This window comes from Rhinoderma darwinii, chromosome 5, assembly GCF_050947455.1.
Source record: "Rhinoderma darwinii isolate aRhiDar2 chromosome 5, aRhiDar2.hap1, whole genome shotgun sequence".
Taxonomy (NCBI): domain Eukaryota; kingdom Metazoa; phylum Chordata; class Amphibia; order Anura; family Rhinodermatidae; genus Rhinoderma; species Rhinoderma darwinii.
Window position 1 is genome coordinate 308,871,072 of NC_134691.1, and position 14,512 is coordinate 308,885,583.

At 44.4% G+C, this 14,512-nt stretch overlaps 1 protein-coding gene across 2 annotated transcripts in view; it reads right to left on the bottom strand.

Moving 5' to 3' along the window:
- ADARB2 (adenosine deaminase RNA specific B2 (inactive)) overlaps window positions 1–14,512 on the bottom strand; it is a 540,786-nt gene that overhangs the window by 152,160 nt on the left and 374,114 nt on the right. For both annotated transcript variants that reach the window (XM_075827434.1, XM_075827433.1), the window contains one exon: window positions 978–1,882. In XM_075827434.1, the coding sequence (XP_075683549.1) occupies window positions 978–1,882 (905 nt within the window). The remainder of the gene's footprint in view (window positions 1–977; window positions 1,883–14,512) is intronic.

Genomic DNA, 14,512 nt, shown 5'->3' on the forward strand with positions numbered 1-14,512 from the left:
AATCCAACACAATGGGCAGCACTTTGAACACATTTTATAAGTGGTAAGAAACTTGTAAATAACTCATGAAAGAATAAAGTAACGTTAAAACCAAGCACACCATTATTTTTCTTGGGAAATTCGCGATAAGTTTGATGTGTCACATGACCCTCTTCCCATTGAAAAAACTAAAGTTGGATACAAAATGGCCGACTTCAAAATGGCCGCCATGGTCAATACCCAGCTTGAAAAGTTTCCCCCCTCCCATATACTAATGTGCCACAAACAGGAAGTTAATATCACAAACCATTCCCATTTTATTTAGGTGTATCCATATAAATGGCCCACCCTGTAGAATCTGACCACAGTGTTATTTTTACCACCTTAATTACAAATGGGGTTAGGGTGGCCAAAACATTTTTGCTGAGAGTGCTTCCTTAACTTCTTCTGATCTCCAGCCTTCACTATTATGCAGGCTTCAAAAATAAAAATTCCCATAATTCCTCACTGGCTTAATGTCCGCACAAAGATTGTTCTGGTAATTTGCATTCTGGGAACAAAAGTCTTTACACCAAGCACTTTGAAGTAATCAGATGTAGATAAAACAGCTGCCTCTACTGTATTATGCAAGCACAGCTAAGCTGTTTGGGAGTGTGTATGTCAACAAGCTTGTTGACAGTTTCCGATAGTAACCAGCAGAAGTTTTAATACAGCTCAGGACCAGAATACCACTGTAAGTCTAGAAAAGCAGTGCATTTAGAAAAGGAACAAAATGTGACATACACTGTATAGCAATTGCATAATGGAAATGACATCAATTTAGACCTCTTGTTAAAATTTTGCTTCATTATTTTGTGTTATGTAATGATTCCACAATTTTACAGCACCAAAACTAAGCATATAAGACAAGGCACAGTGTATCACTCAAGAAACGAATTTAGGAAAATGATTTAATCACCATGTTTTTCTTAATCTAAGTCTAGGCCATGATCTCTTACCTGTGATAAGTGGTTACATTTACTCCTGTTAGGTACGTGGCTGGTCAGCTGAATATTAAAGAGCGCCTGTAGGGCAGCTTGTGCGGCCTGGACTTTGGCCAACTTCTTACTACGTCCTGAACCTTCAAATGTCTTCCCATCAACTCTCATTGCCATCACAAAGCGTTTGATATGCTGCTTCTCCACAGTTTCCGAAAGGCAGATGTACCTCAGCCCAGGTCTCAGCTCATTTAGCATCACCACTGGGTTCTTCTCACTCTCAGCTGGGGATGCCATCTTGTGCTTGCTTTGTTTAGTATGGCCCATTAAATCCAACGTGTGACAGACTAATCTCCCATGTCGATATGCACTGGAAAGCAATTCATTATTAACTGGGCTATAGCCTGGGAAGTGCTCGCTGTGTGTAGATGGTTCAAACTCTTTGAACAGAGTGTCTGGGAAGTCTGCCTGGTCAGATGTGAAGTCAGTTGATGGGTTGATGCAGTTTCCCATTGCAAAGTGCGCTTGACAAGCATTTGGAAACTGAACAAATGATTTAAGAGCCAACTCGGCTGCCCTCATTTTTGCTTTCTTTTTTGTAGGTCCACTGCCCTCAAAAGTGAGTCCATTTACTTCCACCGCGACAGAGAACACAGGGGCGTGCACTGGGCCAGTTTGTGAAACTATTCTATATTGCAGATCAGGCTTTAGTTCGTGAAGTTGAACAAGGGCATTTTTTGGCGTGACTGACCATGATAGTTTCTTTAGTATAATCTGTAGTTTGCAGAAATGTCCACCATTGCCTTCCTCCAAAGGCCTCTTTCGTTTAAGACTGGTTGGTCCAACCTTCGGTCTGTCAGTAGATAAAGCGAGGTCCTCTCGATTTCTAACATTTCGGTTTTCCTTTACCTCTGCACTGCTGGTACCTAGTTATAAAAGGGGAACAAAACTTGGTGTCAGTATATAGAGATATCTAACGTGTCATCAGACAGACTTTACCAGCATATTTAGTGTTCACAGGCCTTTCGAAGATATTAAAAATTAACATAAATATTCCAACAGGAATCTATTTTTATATTGTTTAAATAAAGTTTTTATATTTGTATTTGTGGTGTTGGTCTTTTAATTATCCACGTCACTTCCTGTTTTGTGAAGATAATTTTTCAGCTTGTGCTGTGTACACTCCAGGAAGAGTCGGCAGGTATCTCATTATTACCAGAGGGCAGGATAAGGGCACGTTCAGACGTGGCAGAATTGCTGTTGAATTCCGCTGCGGACAGTTTGTCCATTGGTTTCAACACCTTTTTAGTTATCTTCGTGCAAACGTTGCGGAAAACTCTGCCGCGGACCATAGGCTGCGGTGCAGAATTCTCAGGCCGCAGCATGCACTGTCTGTTGCGGAGAAGAAGCGGAATTTCACTGCGGATTTCAGCTTTTGCAATGCAAAAACTGAAATCTGTGGCAAGTCCGCTGTGAATTCAGCAACGTCTGAATTACCTTTCAAATATGCAAATGTTGGTGCAGATTCGTTATGTAATTGCCCCAAATCTGCACCAACATTTTCAGCGGAAAAATTCAGCCACGTCTGAACGTGGCCTTACAGTGAAAGGTAACACCTATATTAGGCTGTGTTCACATGGCTCTCATTTATCATGTACTCCAGGAAAGCTCCCGATGTACTAATCGTGACCACAGGGCGCCATTATCAATCTGCCTATGGCAGAAATATGCCTCAATGAGAATAGAAAATATGGTCTTCATAATCTGGCTAGGCTGCTACATTATTGTAAAAAAAAATGGATGAGGATCAAAAGACTAGACCTGTCATAAGCCTTTCCTCACACTCAAATTGCCCAAAATTTGTTTGTCAACATATTAGAAATATGCATTTTGGAAGCTGTATAAGGCCTTGTTCACACAGTGCAATGTTTCCTGCAGATTTTGCATGTATTTTTTAAGCCAAAACCAGGAACGGCACCTAAACATTATAAATATATAAATAAGGTCTTATAAGTCTGCTGTACTGGATCCAATTCTGGTTTTAGCTCAAAAAATGCATGCAAAATCTGCAGCAATCTGCACTGTGTGAACAAGGCCTAACAGAAACTGAAGATGATACGCTCAGCTTTTACTGCTACCAATCAGGATTTAATCAGATTATTCAGTAAAAATCCATTTCTGAACATGAGCCATCTAAGAACAATGTGCACAATAAATATCCAAGAATCTTGTTTTTTTTACATTTTTCTAAAGTACTAAACCCCCATTGCATCTCACTGCTTTTTTTCTGCAAACATAAAGAAAACATGGAGGTGTAAATTGGAAAAAAAAAATCCTGGCTTTGAAAGAGAAGCAGAAAATTGGAGTAGAGATGAGTGGAAGCGGCCTGCACGGTTCAGTTGATTCAGGATTCAACAGATTTTCACAGAATCGGTCCAAATTCACTTTGTGAAATGGAAAAATAAGACCTATGATAAATAATCCCTGTAACAACCCTCATACAAATACTGTAGTTGAAAATATTGTATTTTGTGTCTTATTTGGCATTTGTTTGTTGGGCTTCAGTTTATTTTTGCCAACCTCAAAGGCGTAGCATTCTGCAGTTCTGACCCCCTTCCCCGATGTGACTGATCATTATCAGATTCCTTTGACTTGTATTGAAGCAAATGAAATAAATATATAAAACAGACACTTATCTTTCTATCCCAACAAAAAAACCTTTTTTCCTCTTAGAAAAAAAATATCAAATGACCACGTTATTTATCCCGCACAGTGAACGCCATGTTTTTTTTTTTCGTTCCCCCCTAAAAATTATTAGAAAGGTTATTCAGTAGCGTGGGCATGAGATTCTCTAAATCTAATCCACTTTGCTGCTACTGTAAATGCTGCGGAATTTCCGAACACAACTCCGTTGTTCTGCAGCATTTACGCTACGTGGGAACCCAGCCTTCGGGTTTATTCTCACACACAGGATATGCTGCAGATTTTCTGCAACACAAAATCTGCAGCAGAATCTAAATACAAACGCAGATAAATCAGTCACAGAAATCCACAACAAATAGTGCGTTTTTGCTGAGCATATTGCTGCGGAAATGCTGCGGTTTTTCCGCTGCGGTTTTACCTGCGGATTAAGGCCGGGTTCCCACGAGACGGATATGCTGCGTAAAAATCACACATCATGTCTGACCTAGAACCCGCAGGACATTCCATCCGAAAAATCGGTACTGCAGCGTAAACGTTAATTAATTGACCTGCGGTGTAGAATTTAAATCCGCAGCATGTCAATTTATGCTGCGTTTTTGTTGATTTTCTCTGTTGCGACTTTAATGGTGGAATTGCAGCGATTACGCTGCAAAAATCACAACCCCGGAAGATAAAAAAAAATCATACTTATCCAGAACGCACTCCTGCAGTGCGGCCTCCTGGCAATCACAGGCTGCAGCGTCACATGGCCTGCAACATCATCCAGGAAGGCCGGATTATGCGCAGAGAAGATGGAGGGGTAAGTATGAATTTTTTTATTTTTTTTTACGAGCGCTGCACCCTGCACTGGAAGTTCCGTCCGAAAAACTGCACCACAATGTCGGGAACCCGGCCTAAGACCACTGTTTTTATTCTGCTCTAGTTTTTATAATACTCTTATGTATACTACTTACTACATTCTAGCGCGGTTTTCTTAAAAAAAACACATATTTTTAATATTAGTCTAAGATAGGGCTCCAAAGCGACACAGGGTCACCTGTGAGTCACAGTAAAATCATCACATTATCTTGACTCTTGTGCTACCTCAAAGTTTCCCTATGGGGAAAAAAATTCTTGTCACAATTCTAAGTCACCTGCGAATCACTGAAGTTACACGAAGTTGTGGTAATGCCACAATTTTATCATAACTTGTGGGTGATTAAACGTCACTGTTGAGCCTTGCCTAAGTGTATGTGCCAACTTGTGTTTGCTAGACGTTATTTTTTTTGTTTCTACTAACTAAACTGGACAGATGATAAAAAAAAATTACATTTTAGGATTTATTTCCTATCCGTCAGCATTAGTTGTGTTATGCAATTCATTTATTATTACTTTTTAACCAATGCTGCAAGGGCCAATATGCCGCTTCTTCTCCGCAACATAATGAGCATGCTGCGGAGGGGAAATTCTGCACCGCAGCCTAAATTCCGCACAGTTATTTTCCGCAACGTCTGAACTAAGTTTCCTAAAGATGTATAGAAGCAAATGTAAAAAACGGCTGCTGTAGAATTCCAATGCGGACTGTCCACAGTGGAATTCAACAGCAATTCCACCACGTCTGAATGTGCCCTTAAATGTTTACATTCTCCCCGGGGGTCCAGTACGTGGGGCTCCCTAGGAAGCAGGGGCCTTGGGCAATTCCCCAGTTTTCCACCCGCTAAACCACAATTAGCGGTAATGCCACAATTTTACAGCCGTATAACAAAACATATGATAAAAGAACATTTAGTCAATGCAGTATTTTATTTATCTGTATTTTAATTATGTAGCACGTTCTATTATTTTCCATATATATGTCTCCTCTCCATGGCATAAAATATTTATCCTACTATTTTCATCTGATCTGTATTTGTCATTGGGCAATTGGAAAAAGATGGATAAAAAAACAGACAGTCTTAGGCGCTGTGTACATTATCGTGTTTTTATTATTAATGGAGCCAGGACAGCTATAGTGGATCCATTTTCAAATGGATACTAACAAATCCTGAGTGTCTGCAGATTCGTTGCAAATTTGCAGAAACATTTTCATATTTGACAACTAATTCAGTCGTTGCGGATATCACAGCAGGATATGCTGCAGTGGGAAAATTCTGCACCACAGTCTAAATTCCGCACTGTTGTTTTCCGCGTCTGACCTAAGTTACCTAAAAATGTATAGAAACCTATGAAAAAAAAGGCTGCTGCAAATTTCCACTGCGGACTGTCCGCAGCAGAATTCAACAGCAATTCCGCCACGTCTGGCCATGCCCTAATATAATTCGTTGGGTTTCCATCAGGGTTCTGGTATTTTGGACAGCAAGAATAGCGCTGTAGACTGCAGTATTTTAGCTGTAAAAAATATAGTATCCCTGATGAAAACCTAAAAGTTCTGCAGCATACAGAGCCTAAGGTATCAATACAACCACGAGAAAACAAGTAACACTCCAGCAGCCATATTCCTCTTTGGTCGCCGGTCTGTTTCTATAATTGTCCTGAAATACATTTTGAGCTGTTCTATTTTTCCAAGAATAATAATCTCCCGGTCTTAATAAATAGGCACCTTACTCCAAACAATTATACATTTAGTTATGGTTCTCCACCATAAATTGATTTACTCCGTGAAATGGTTTCAGACGTCCTGGAGACTTGGAATAGAATTTCAACGGCTGTATAAAAACCTGATTATGTTCATTTGTTGTGTGTTTATATTGAGTTTATTTTTATGAATATTCTAATAATTGCAATTCCTTTCCTGTGCTGCTACATAATTAAGTGTAACACTGATCATCTTACATATAAAATTTGATATAAATAGCTGGATTTCAGCTAATATAAGACAATTTCACTAGGTCTAAAAATGTGACAGCAAACTGATTAGTGTTCACATGATATTAGACGCTCATTATTTTTTATTTTTTTTATTTTTAATAATAACAGTAGCAGTAATGGAATTCAATGTTCACTTCCAAAGATTAACATACGGCATGATATAATATACTATAATAAGTACTAACAAGGTAGCATTTATACTTTGTGTTAATTATTGCACAATTTTATACACTTTTGCCAGTTTAGTTAAAAACGACTTTTGTTATTTTATGTGAACTTGCCACAGTACATGCAATTATAAAGCAAGGGCATCATTTAGAAGCCATTGAGTTATCAAACAAGCTAACACTAAATGCACCCACCAAACAGCCCTAAGGGCATGACCAGACGTCGCTCTGGAATTCCGCTGCGGACAGTCCGCTGCGGAAATCCGCACCGTACACGTTTCTCCATTTCTTTCCACAGCTTTTTAGTGAGGTTCGTTTACACGTTGCGGAAAACTCCGCTGCGGAGCATAGGCTGCGGTGCGGAATTTGGTGTCCGCAGCATACACTGGCTGTTGCGGACGTGTAGCGGACTTGTTGCAGACTTATTGTGGAATTTCTCCATTGACTTCAATGGAGAGTAAAAATTCCGCAATGAAGTCCGCAGATGTTATGTGTGTTGCGTAGCGTATTTGTTTTACGAACATGACATTTCTTCATTCTGGCTGGACCTATGTATTTCTAGGTCTACAGCCAGACTGTGGCCCCATGCACACTAACGTAAAAACGCCCGTAATCACGGGCCGTTATTACGGCACGGGCAGTCCCATAGAAGTCAAAGGGGCTCCCGTAATTACGGGTGACTACGTGTGTGCACCCGTAATTACGGGAGCGTTGCTAGGCGACGTCAGGAGATAGTCACTGTCCAGGGTGCTGAAAGAGTTAAACGATCGTCAGTAACTGTTTCAGCACCCTGAACAGTGACTTTTGATCACAATATACATCAACCTGTAAAAAAAATCGAAGTTCCTACTTACCGAGAACTCCCTGCTTCTTCCTCCAGTCCGGCCTCCCGGAATGACGTTTCAGTTCAAGTGACGGCTGCAGCCAATCACAGGCCAATCACAGGCTGCAGCGGTCACATGGACTGCCGCGTCATCCAGGGAGGTCGGGCTGGATGTCAAGAGAGGGATGCGTCACCAAGGCAACGGCCGGGTAAGTATGAATTTCTTTTACTTTTACTAGGGAAAGGGCTGTCCCTTCTCTCTATCCTGCACTGATTACTGAGTACTTTCACCTCAATACGCAACGGCTAGTTCGCATCAATTTAATGCCCATTTTAGGCAGAGCCGCAACAGAATCTGCAACGCAGATTATGTGCGGCATTGATGCGGACAGTTGCGGAAGAAATACGCCACATCCGGTCATGGCCTAACACTGTTGTTCAAGGGACTCTAACTCTGTGTACCAAAAACAGTGATACATGCAGAACTAAATTCACTCTCCTGCATAAATTCCTCTTAGCGCTGGTCATTAATTAAGAGCCATGTCTAGAGAATATAAGTAACAGGGTGGACATACAACCCCCCCCCCCCACGTCCTTCTGAATTATTTCTACTTTCATTGACAATACCCGCACTTTGACTGAGTAATATCACCATAAAGTGGCTGAATACAACTTCCATACAGTGGCTTAATAGCGCTGATTTCTTACCATGTATTAGTTGGCTTTCCTGTATGTTTTTTTTTTTAATCAAAAGTAGGAACTGACCAGGAAGAATGGAAAAATTTCCTAAGGGCTTATTCACAAGAACGTTGAATACATCCGTGTGACGGCCGTTAAAACAAATTCTTTGCAGAATTTTTCTAATAATCAGCTGCTATTGGGCAGGCCAGTCAATAAGAATTGGTGCAACTTCGAAATTATATATATTTTTTTAAATAAATATGTCGGTCACTGTGTTTCGTGCAACTTTCAAATTAGTTTTTATTAAAAATTGTTTCAACTTTTTGAGATACAGCTGAATATATCCTGTATACAGAGCGGCCTTATCGTTTGCTGAATCCTGTACCCGTCTGGTCCGCGGAACGGACTAGTTCAGTGTTAGGCGGGTCCTGCGTGTCTCTGTCACACAGGATCCACCTGTAATCTATCTGAATTTAGATGTGATCGATAGCAGCTCAATCCTGCGTGTCTCCGCTGACACTGAACCCGTCAGTCCCGCGGACCTAACAAGTACAGGATTTAGCATAATATACAGCTGCTCTGTACACAGAATACAGAGCAGCTGTATATCATAAAGTAAAGATAATTTTTAATAAAAACTAATTTGAAAGTTGCAAACACTTTATTTATTTTTAAATATCACTTTCAAAGGTTTACATGGAAGAACAAGAGGCACCATAAAAAGTATGTAGCAGCAATATCCAAACACAGGAGCATTTTTTTTTTAAATTATTCCAATTAAGCAGCTATGGAAAATATTATGAATTTATATAATCACACACACACCCACTGAGGAAGCACCGCAAGCGAAACGCGCGTCGGGGTTCTTGTGAGGAGCCTGTACCGAGTTTCTGTTTTGAATGGGTAAGATCATTATCGTTTACTATTGAAATATGCACTGACTGTAATGACGGGGGGTAGGGAAACGGACAAGTGAGCCCTAGTCTACCCGCCACTCTGTCCCTGCCTACTTGCAACGACCCGCCCTAGGCGACGGGGTACAACTGGGCGGCGGTCCCTGCGCTCAGTAAGTGCACGACAAACACGACAAACATACAAGGGAATACAAGCAAGGGAAAGGGCCAGTTACCCACGGCAACACCGTGAGCAACCAGAGTGGTGAACGAGCCGAGTCAAGCCAGGAGTGTGCGAGGTACCAAACGAAGAGCAGAAGAGTAGTCAGTAAGCCAGGGTCTGTATGGAGCAGGATCAAAATAGAAAGAGCTGTAGCTGGGCCAGGAAACCACACAAAAAGAATCACAAGCACCGAGGGACAGGAAGGGCAGGCTTAAATAGACCGAGGGCGGGAGCTAGCTGAGTCTGGCCAGGTTGCGATAGGCTCTCCCACTCCTAAGCCTACCAGCCTGAGTGGTGGAAGCTGGAGTCAGTCTCAGGGATGTAGATTCAGGTGCTGACTGATTAATTATGGGAGTTAACCCCGAAGCTGTGCCTGGCAGATCCTTTACAGTACCCCCCCTTTTATTAGGGGCCACCGGACCCTTTCTAAGTGGACCTGGCTTACTGGGGAAACGCAGGTGGAACCTCCTGACCAATACCCCAGCGTGAACATCCCGGGCGGGTACCCAAGTCCTCTCCTCGGGCCCGTATCCTCTCCAATGGACCAGGTACTGGAGGGAGCCTTGGACCATCTTGCTGTCCACAATCTTGGCCACCTCGAATTCCACCCCCTCAGGGGTGAGAATGGGAACAGGAGGTCTCCTCGAGGGAGCCAAGGACGGGGAGCAGCATTTAAGGAGGGAGGCATGAAACACGTCGTGTATACGAAAAGACGGGGGTAACTCCAGCCGGAAGGAGACAGGATTGAGGACCTCAATGACCTTATACGGCCCAATAAACCGGGGAGCAAACTTCTTGGACAGAACCTTGAGACGCAAGTTCCTAGACGACAACCACACCAGATCCCCGACCATAAACAGGGGGTTAGCAGAACGTTTTCTATCAGCCTGAGTTTTTTGTATGCTCTGGGACGCCTCTAGGTTCTTCTGAACCTGGGCCCAGACTGTGCACAGTTCCCGATGAACGACCTCTACCTCGGGATTGTTGGAACTACCAGGTGAAACGGAGGAGAACCGTGGATTAAACCCAAAATTACAGAAAAAGGGGGAGACCCCTGACGAGTTACTGACCCGGTTATTAAGGGAAAATTCGGCGAGGGGAATGAATGAGACCCAATCATATTGACAGTCAGAGACAAAACACCTTAAATATTGTTCTAGAGATTGATTAGTCCTCTCAGTTTGGCCATTGGTTTCAGGATGGAAGGCAGAGGAGAAGGACAGATCAATCTCCAACTTCATACAGAAGGCTCTCCAAAACAATGAAACAAATTGTACCCCTCTGTCCGAAACAATATTGACAGGGACCCCATGGAGACGCAGGATGTGTTTGACAAACAAGGTAGCCAACGTCTTGGCGTTAGGTAGTTTCTTGAGGGGCACAAAGTGGCACATCTTACTGAAGCGGTCTACTACCACCCACACCACCGACTTGCCTTAGGATGGAGGCAAATCGGTGATAAAATCCATGGAGATATGTGTCCAAGGTCTCTGGGGAATGGGCAACGAACGCAGTAAGCCCACTGGTCGGGACCTGGGAGTCTTGGACCTAGCACAAACCTCACAAGCGGCGACGTAGGCCTTAACGTCTTTAGGCAACCCAGGCCACCAATAGTTTCTAGTAATGAGGTGTTTGGTACCCAGGATGCCTGGATGACCAGATAGTGCGGAGTCATGATTTTCCCTAAGTACCCTTAGCCGGAATTGCAGGGGAACAAACAGCTTGTTCTCAGGAAGGTTCCCGGGAGCTGAACCTTGATCAGCAGCAATTTCAGAGACTAAATCAGAATCGATCGAGGAAATGATTATACCTGGAGGCAAAATACAAGCAGGCTCTTCCTCCGAAGGAGGGCTGGCCATGAAGCTACGCGACAGTGCATCAGCATTAATATTTTTAGACCCAGCCCTATAGGTAACCAAAAAATTGAATCTGGTAAAAAATAACGCCCATCGAGCTTGTCTCGGGTTTAGCCTCCGGGCAGATTCTAGGAAAACCAGATTCTTGTGGTCGGTAAGGACCGTTACCTGGTGCCTAGCCCCCTCCAGGAAGTGGCGCCACTCTTCAAATGCCCATTTAATGGCTAAGAGTTCGCGGTTGCCAATATCATAGTTACTCTCAGTTGGCGAAAACTTCCTGGAGAAGTAGGCACAGGGGCGGAGATGGGTGAGGGACCTGGTACCCTGGGACAAGACAGCCCCCACTCCCACCTCAGATGCGTCAACTTCCACGATAAATGGCTCCATTTGGTTGGGCTGAACCAGCACCGGGGCCGAGATAAAGCACCTCTTAAGGACCTCAAAAGCCTGGACAGCCTCAGGAGGCCAGTGGAGGAGATCAGCTCCTTTGCGAGTGAGGTCCGTAAGAGGCTTAGTGATGACCGAGAAGTTAGCAATAAATCTCCTGTAATAATTAGCGAACCCCAAAAAACACTGTAACGCCTTCAGGGAGGCAGTTGGACCCATTCCGCCACAGCATGAACCTTGGCGGGGTCCATGCGGAATTCATGAGGAGTGAGGATTTGACCCAAAAATGGTATTTCCTGTACCCCAAACACACATTTTTCGGTTTTGGCAAACAGTTTGTTTTCCCGAAGGACCTGGAGCACCTTCCTGACATGCTCAATGTGGGAGGACCAGTCCTTGGAAAACACCAGTATGTCATCAAGGTACACTACAAGAAATATCCCCAGGTAATTTCTCAAAATCTCATTTATGAAATTCTGGCAGACCGCAGGGGCATTACACAACCCAAAGGGAATGACGAGGTATTCGAAATGGCCTTCGGGCATGTTAAACGCAGTCTTCCACTCATCCCCCTCTTTGATGCGGATAAGGTTATACGCCCCCCGTAGATCCAACTTAGAGAACCATTGGGCCCCCTGAACCTGATTGAAGAGATCAGGAATCAAAGGAAGGGGATACTGGTTCCTTACCGTGACCTTATTCAGGCTACGGTAGTCAATGCTTGGCCTAAGACCACCATCCTTCTTCCCTACGAAGAAGAAGCCAGCACCTACCGGAGAAGTAGAGGGACGAATGTAACCCTTGGCCAGGCATTCCTGGATATACTCTCTCATGGCTTCACGTTCGGGACAAGAAAGATTAAATATCCTACCCTTAGGAAGCTTAGCTCCTAGTACCAATTCGATAGCGCAATCGTATTCTCTATGAGGAGGTAACACTTCGGAGGCCTCCTTAGAGAAAACATCAGCGAAGTCCTGAACAAACTCGGGTAGCGTGTTCGCCTCCTCAGGGGGAGAAATAGAATTAACAGAAAAACATGACGTAAAACATTCATTACCCCATTTGGTTAGCTCCTCAGTATTCCAGTCAAACGTGGGATTATGCAACTGCAACCAGGGAAGGCCTAGAACCAAATCGTACGATAATCCCTGCATCAACAGTACAGAGCACTGCTCCAAATGCATGGAGCCAACAAGGAGTTCAAAAACAGGGGTATGCTGTGTAAAATAACCATTAGCAAGAGGAGTGGAGTCGATACCCACTACCGGGACAGGTTTAGGCAAGTCAATCAAAGGCATAGCAAGAGACATAGCAAATTCCACAGACATGATATTAGTAGAGGACCCTGAATCCACGAAGGCACTGCCGGTAGCAGACCTACCACCAAAAGAGACCTGAAAGGGAAGCAAGATCTTAGTACGTTTCCTATTTACGGGAAAAACCTGTGCGCCCAAGTGACCTCCCCGATGATCACTTAGGCGCGGAAGTTCTCTGGCTGCATTCTTACGCTTAGGACAGTTGTTCACTTGATGCTTGTCATCCCCACAGTAGAAGCAGAGACCATTCTTCCTGCGGAATTCTCTACGTTGTTGGGGGGACACGGAGGCCCCGAGTTGCATAGGTATCTCTGAGTCTTTTGGGGAGGAACGAAGCAACGGAACTTCGGGAGGCATCATGGGGGAGTCGGAGGAGAAAACACATAAACGTTCACGTTGTCGTTCCCTGAGACGTCGGTCAAGTCGTACCGCTAAAGCCATAACCTGGTCTAGGGAGTCAGAAGAGGGATAGCTAACTAGCAGGTCTTTCAGGGCATTCGACAAACCCAACCTAAACCCTTAAGGCAGGGTCATTCCACCGAGAAGCTACGCACCACTTCCTAAAGTCAGAACAATACTCCTCAACAGGTCTCTTACCCTGACGTAAGGTCACCAGCTGATTCTCGGCAAAGGCAGTCCTGTCAGTCTCGTCATAAATAAGTCAGAGAGCAGAAAAGAAACAATCAACGGAGGAAAGTTCAGGGGCATCAGGAGCCAAGGAGAAGGCCCACTCTTGGGGCCCTTCCTGGAGCCGGGACATAATTATACCCACCCGCTGACTCTCAGAACCTGAGGAATGGGGCTTTAAACTAAAGTAAAGCCTACAACTCTCCCGAAAGGAGAGAAAAGCCCTCCGGTCCCCTGAGAACCGGTTGGGCAACTTGAGGTGGGGTTCAAGAGGTGAGGTGAGGGGAACTACCAAGGTAGCATCAGGCTGGTTGACCCTCTGAGCCAGGGCCTGGACCTGTAGGGAGAGACCCTGCATTTGCTGAGCCAGGGTCTCACGGGGGTCCATAGTGGTGTCAAGGACCAGGGTAGACTAGGTATGGGCTTGTGATTATGTAATGACGGGGGGTAGGGAAACGGACAAGTGAGCCCTAGTCTACCCGCCACTCTGTCCCTGCCTACTTGCAACGACCCGCCCTAGGCGACGGGGTACAACTGGGCGGCGGTCCCTGCGCTCAGTAAGTGCACGACAAACACGACAAACCTACAAGGGAATACAAGCAAGGGAAAGGGGCAGTTGCCCACGGCAACACCGTGAGCAACCAGAGTGGTGAACGAGCCGAGTCAAGCCAGGAGTGTGCGAGGTACCAAACAAAGAGCAGAAGAGTAGTCAGTAAGCCAGGGTCTGTATGGAGCAGGATCAAAATAGAAGGAGCTGTAGCTGGGCCAGGAAACCACACGAAAAGAATCACAAGCACCGAGGGACAGGAAGGGCAGGCTTAAATAGACCTAGGGCGGGAGCTAGCTGAGTCTGGCCAGGTTGCGATAGGCTCTCCCACTCCTAAGCCTGCCAGCCTGAGTGGTGGAAGCTGGAGTCAGTCTCAGGGATGTAGATTCAGGTGCTGACTGATTAATTATGGGAGTTAACCCCGAAGCTGTGCCTGGCAGATCCTTTACACTGACATTTACATTCAATCTCTCCTTCCCCTTTCTT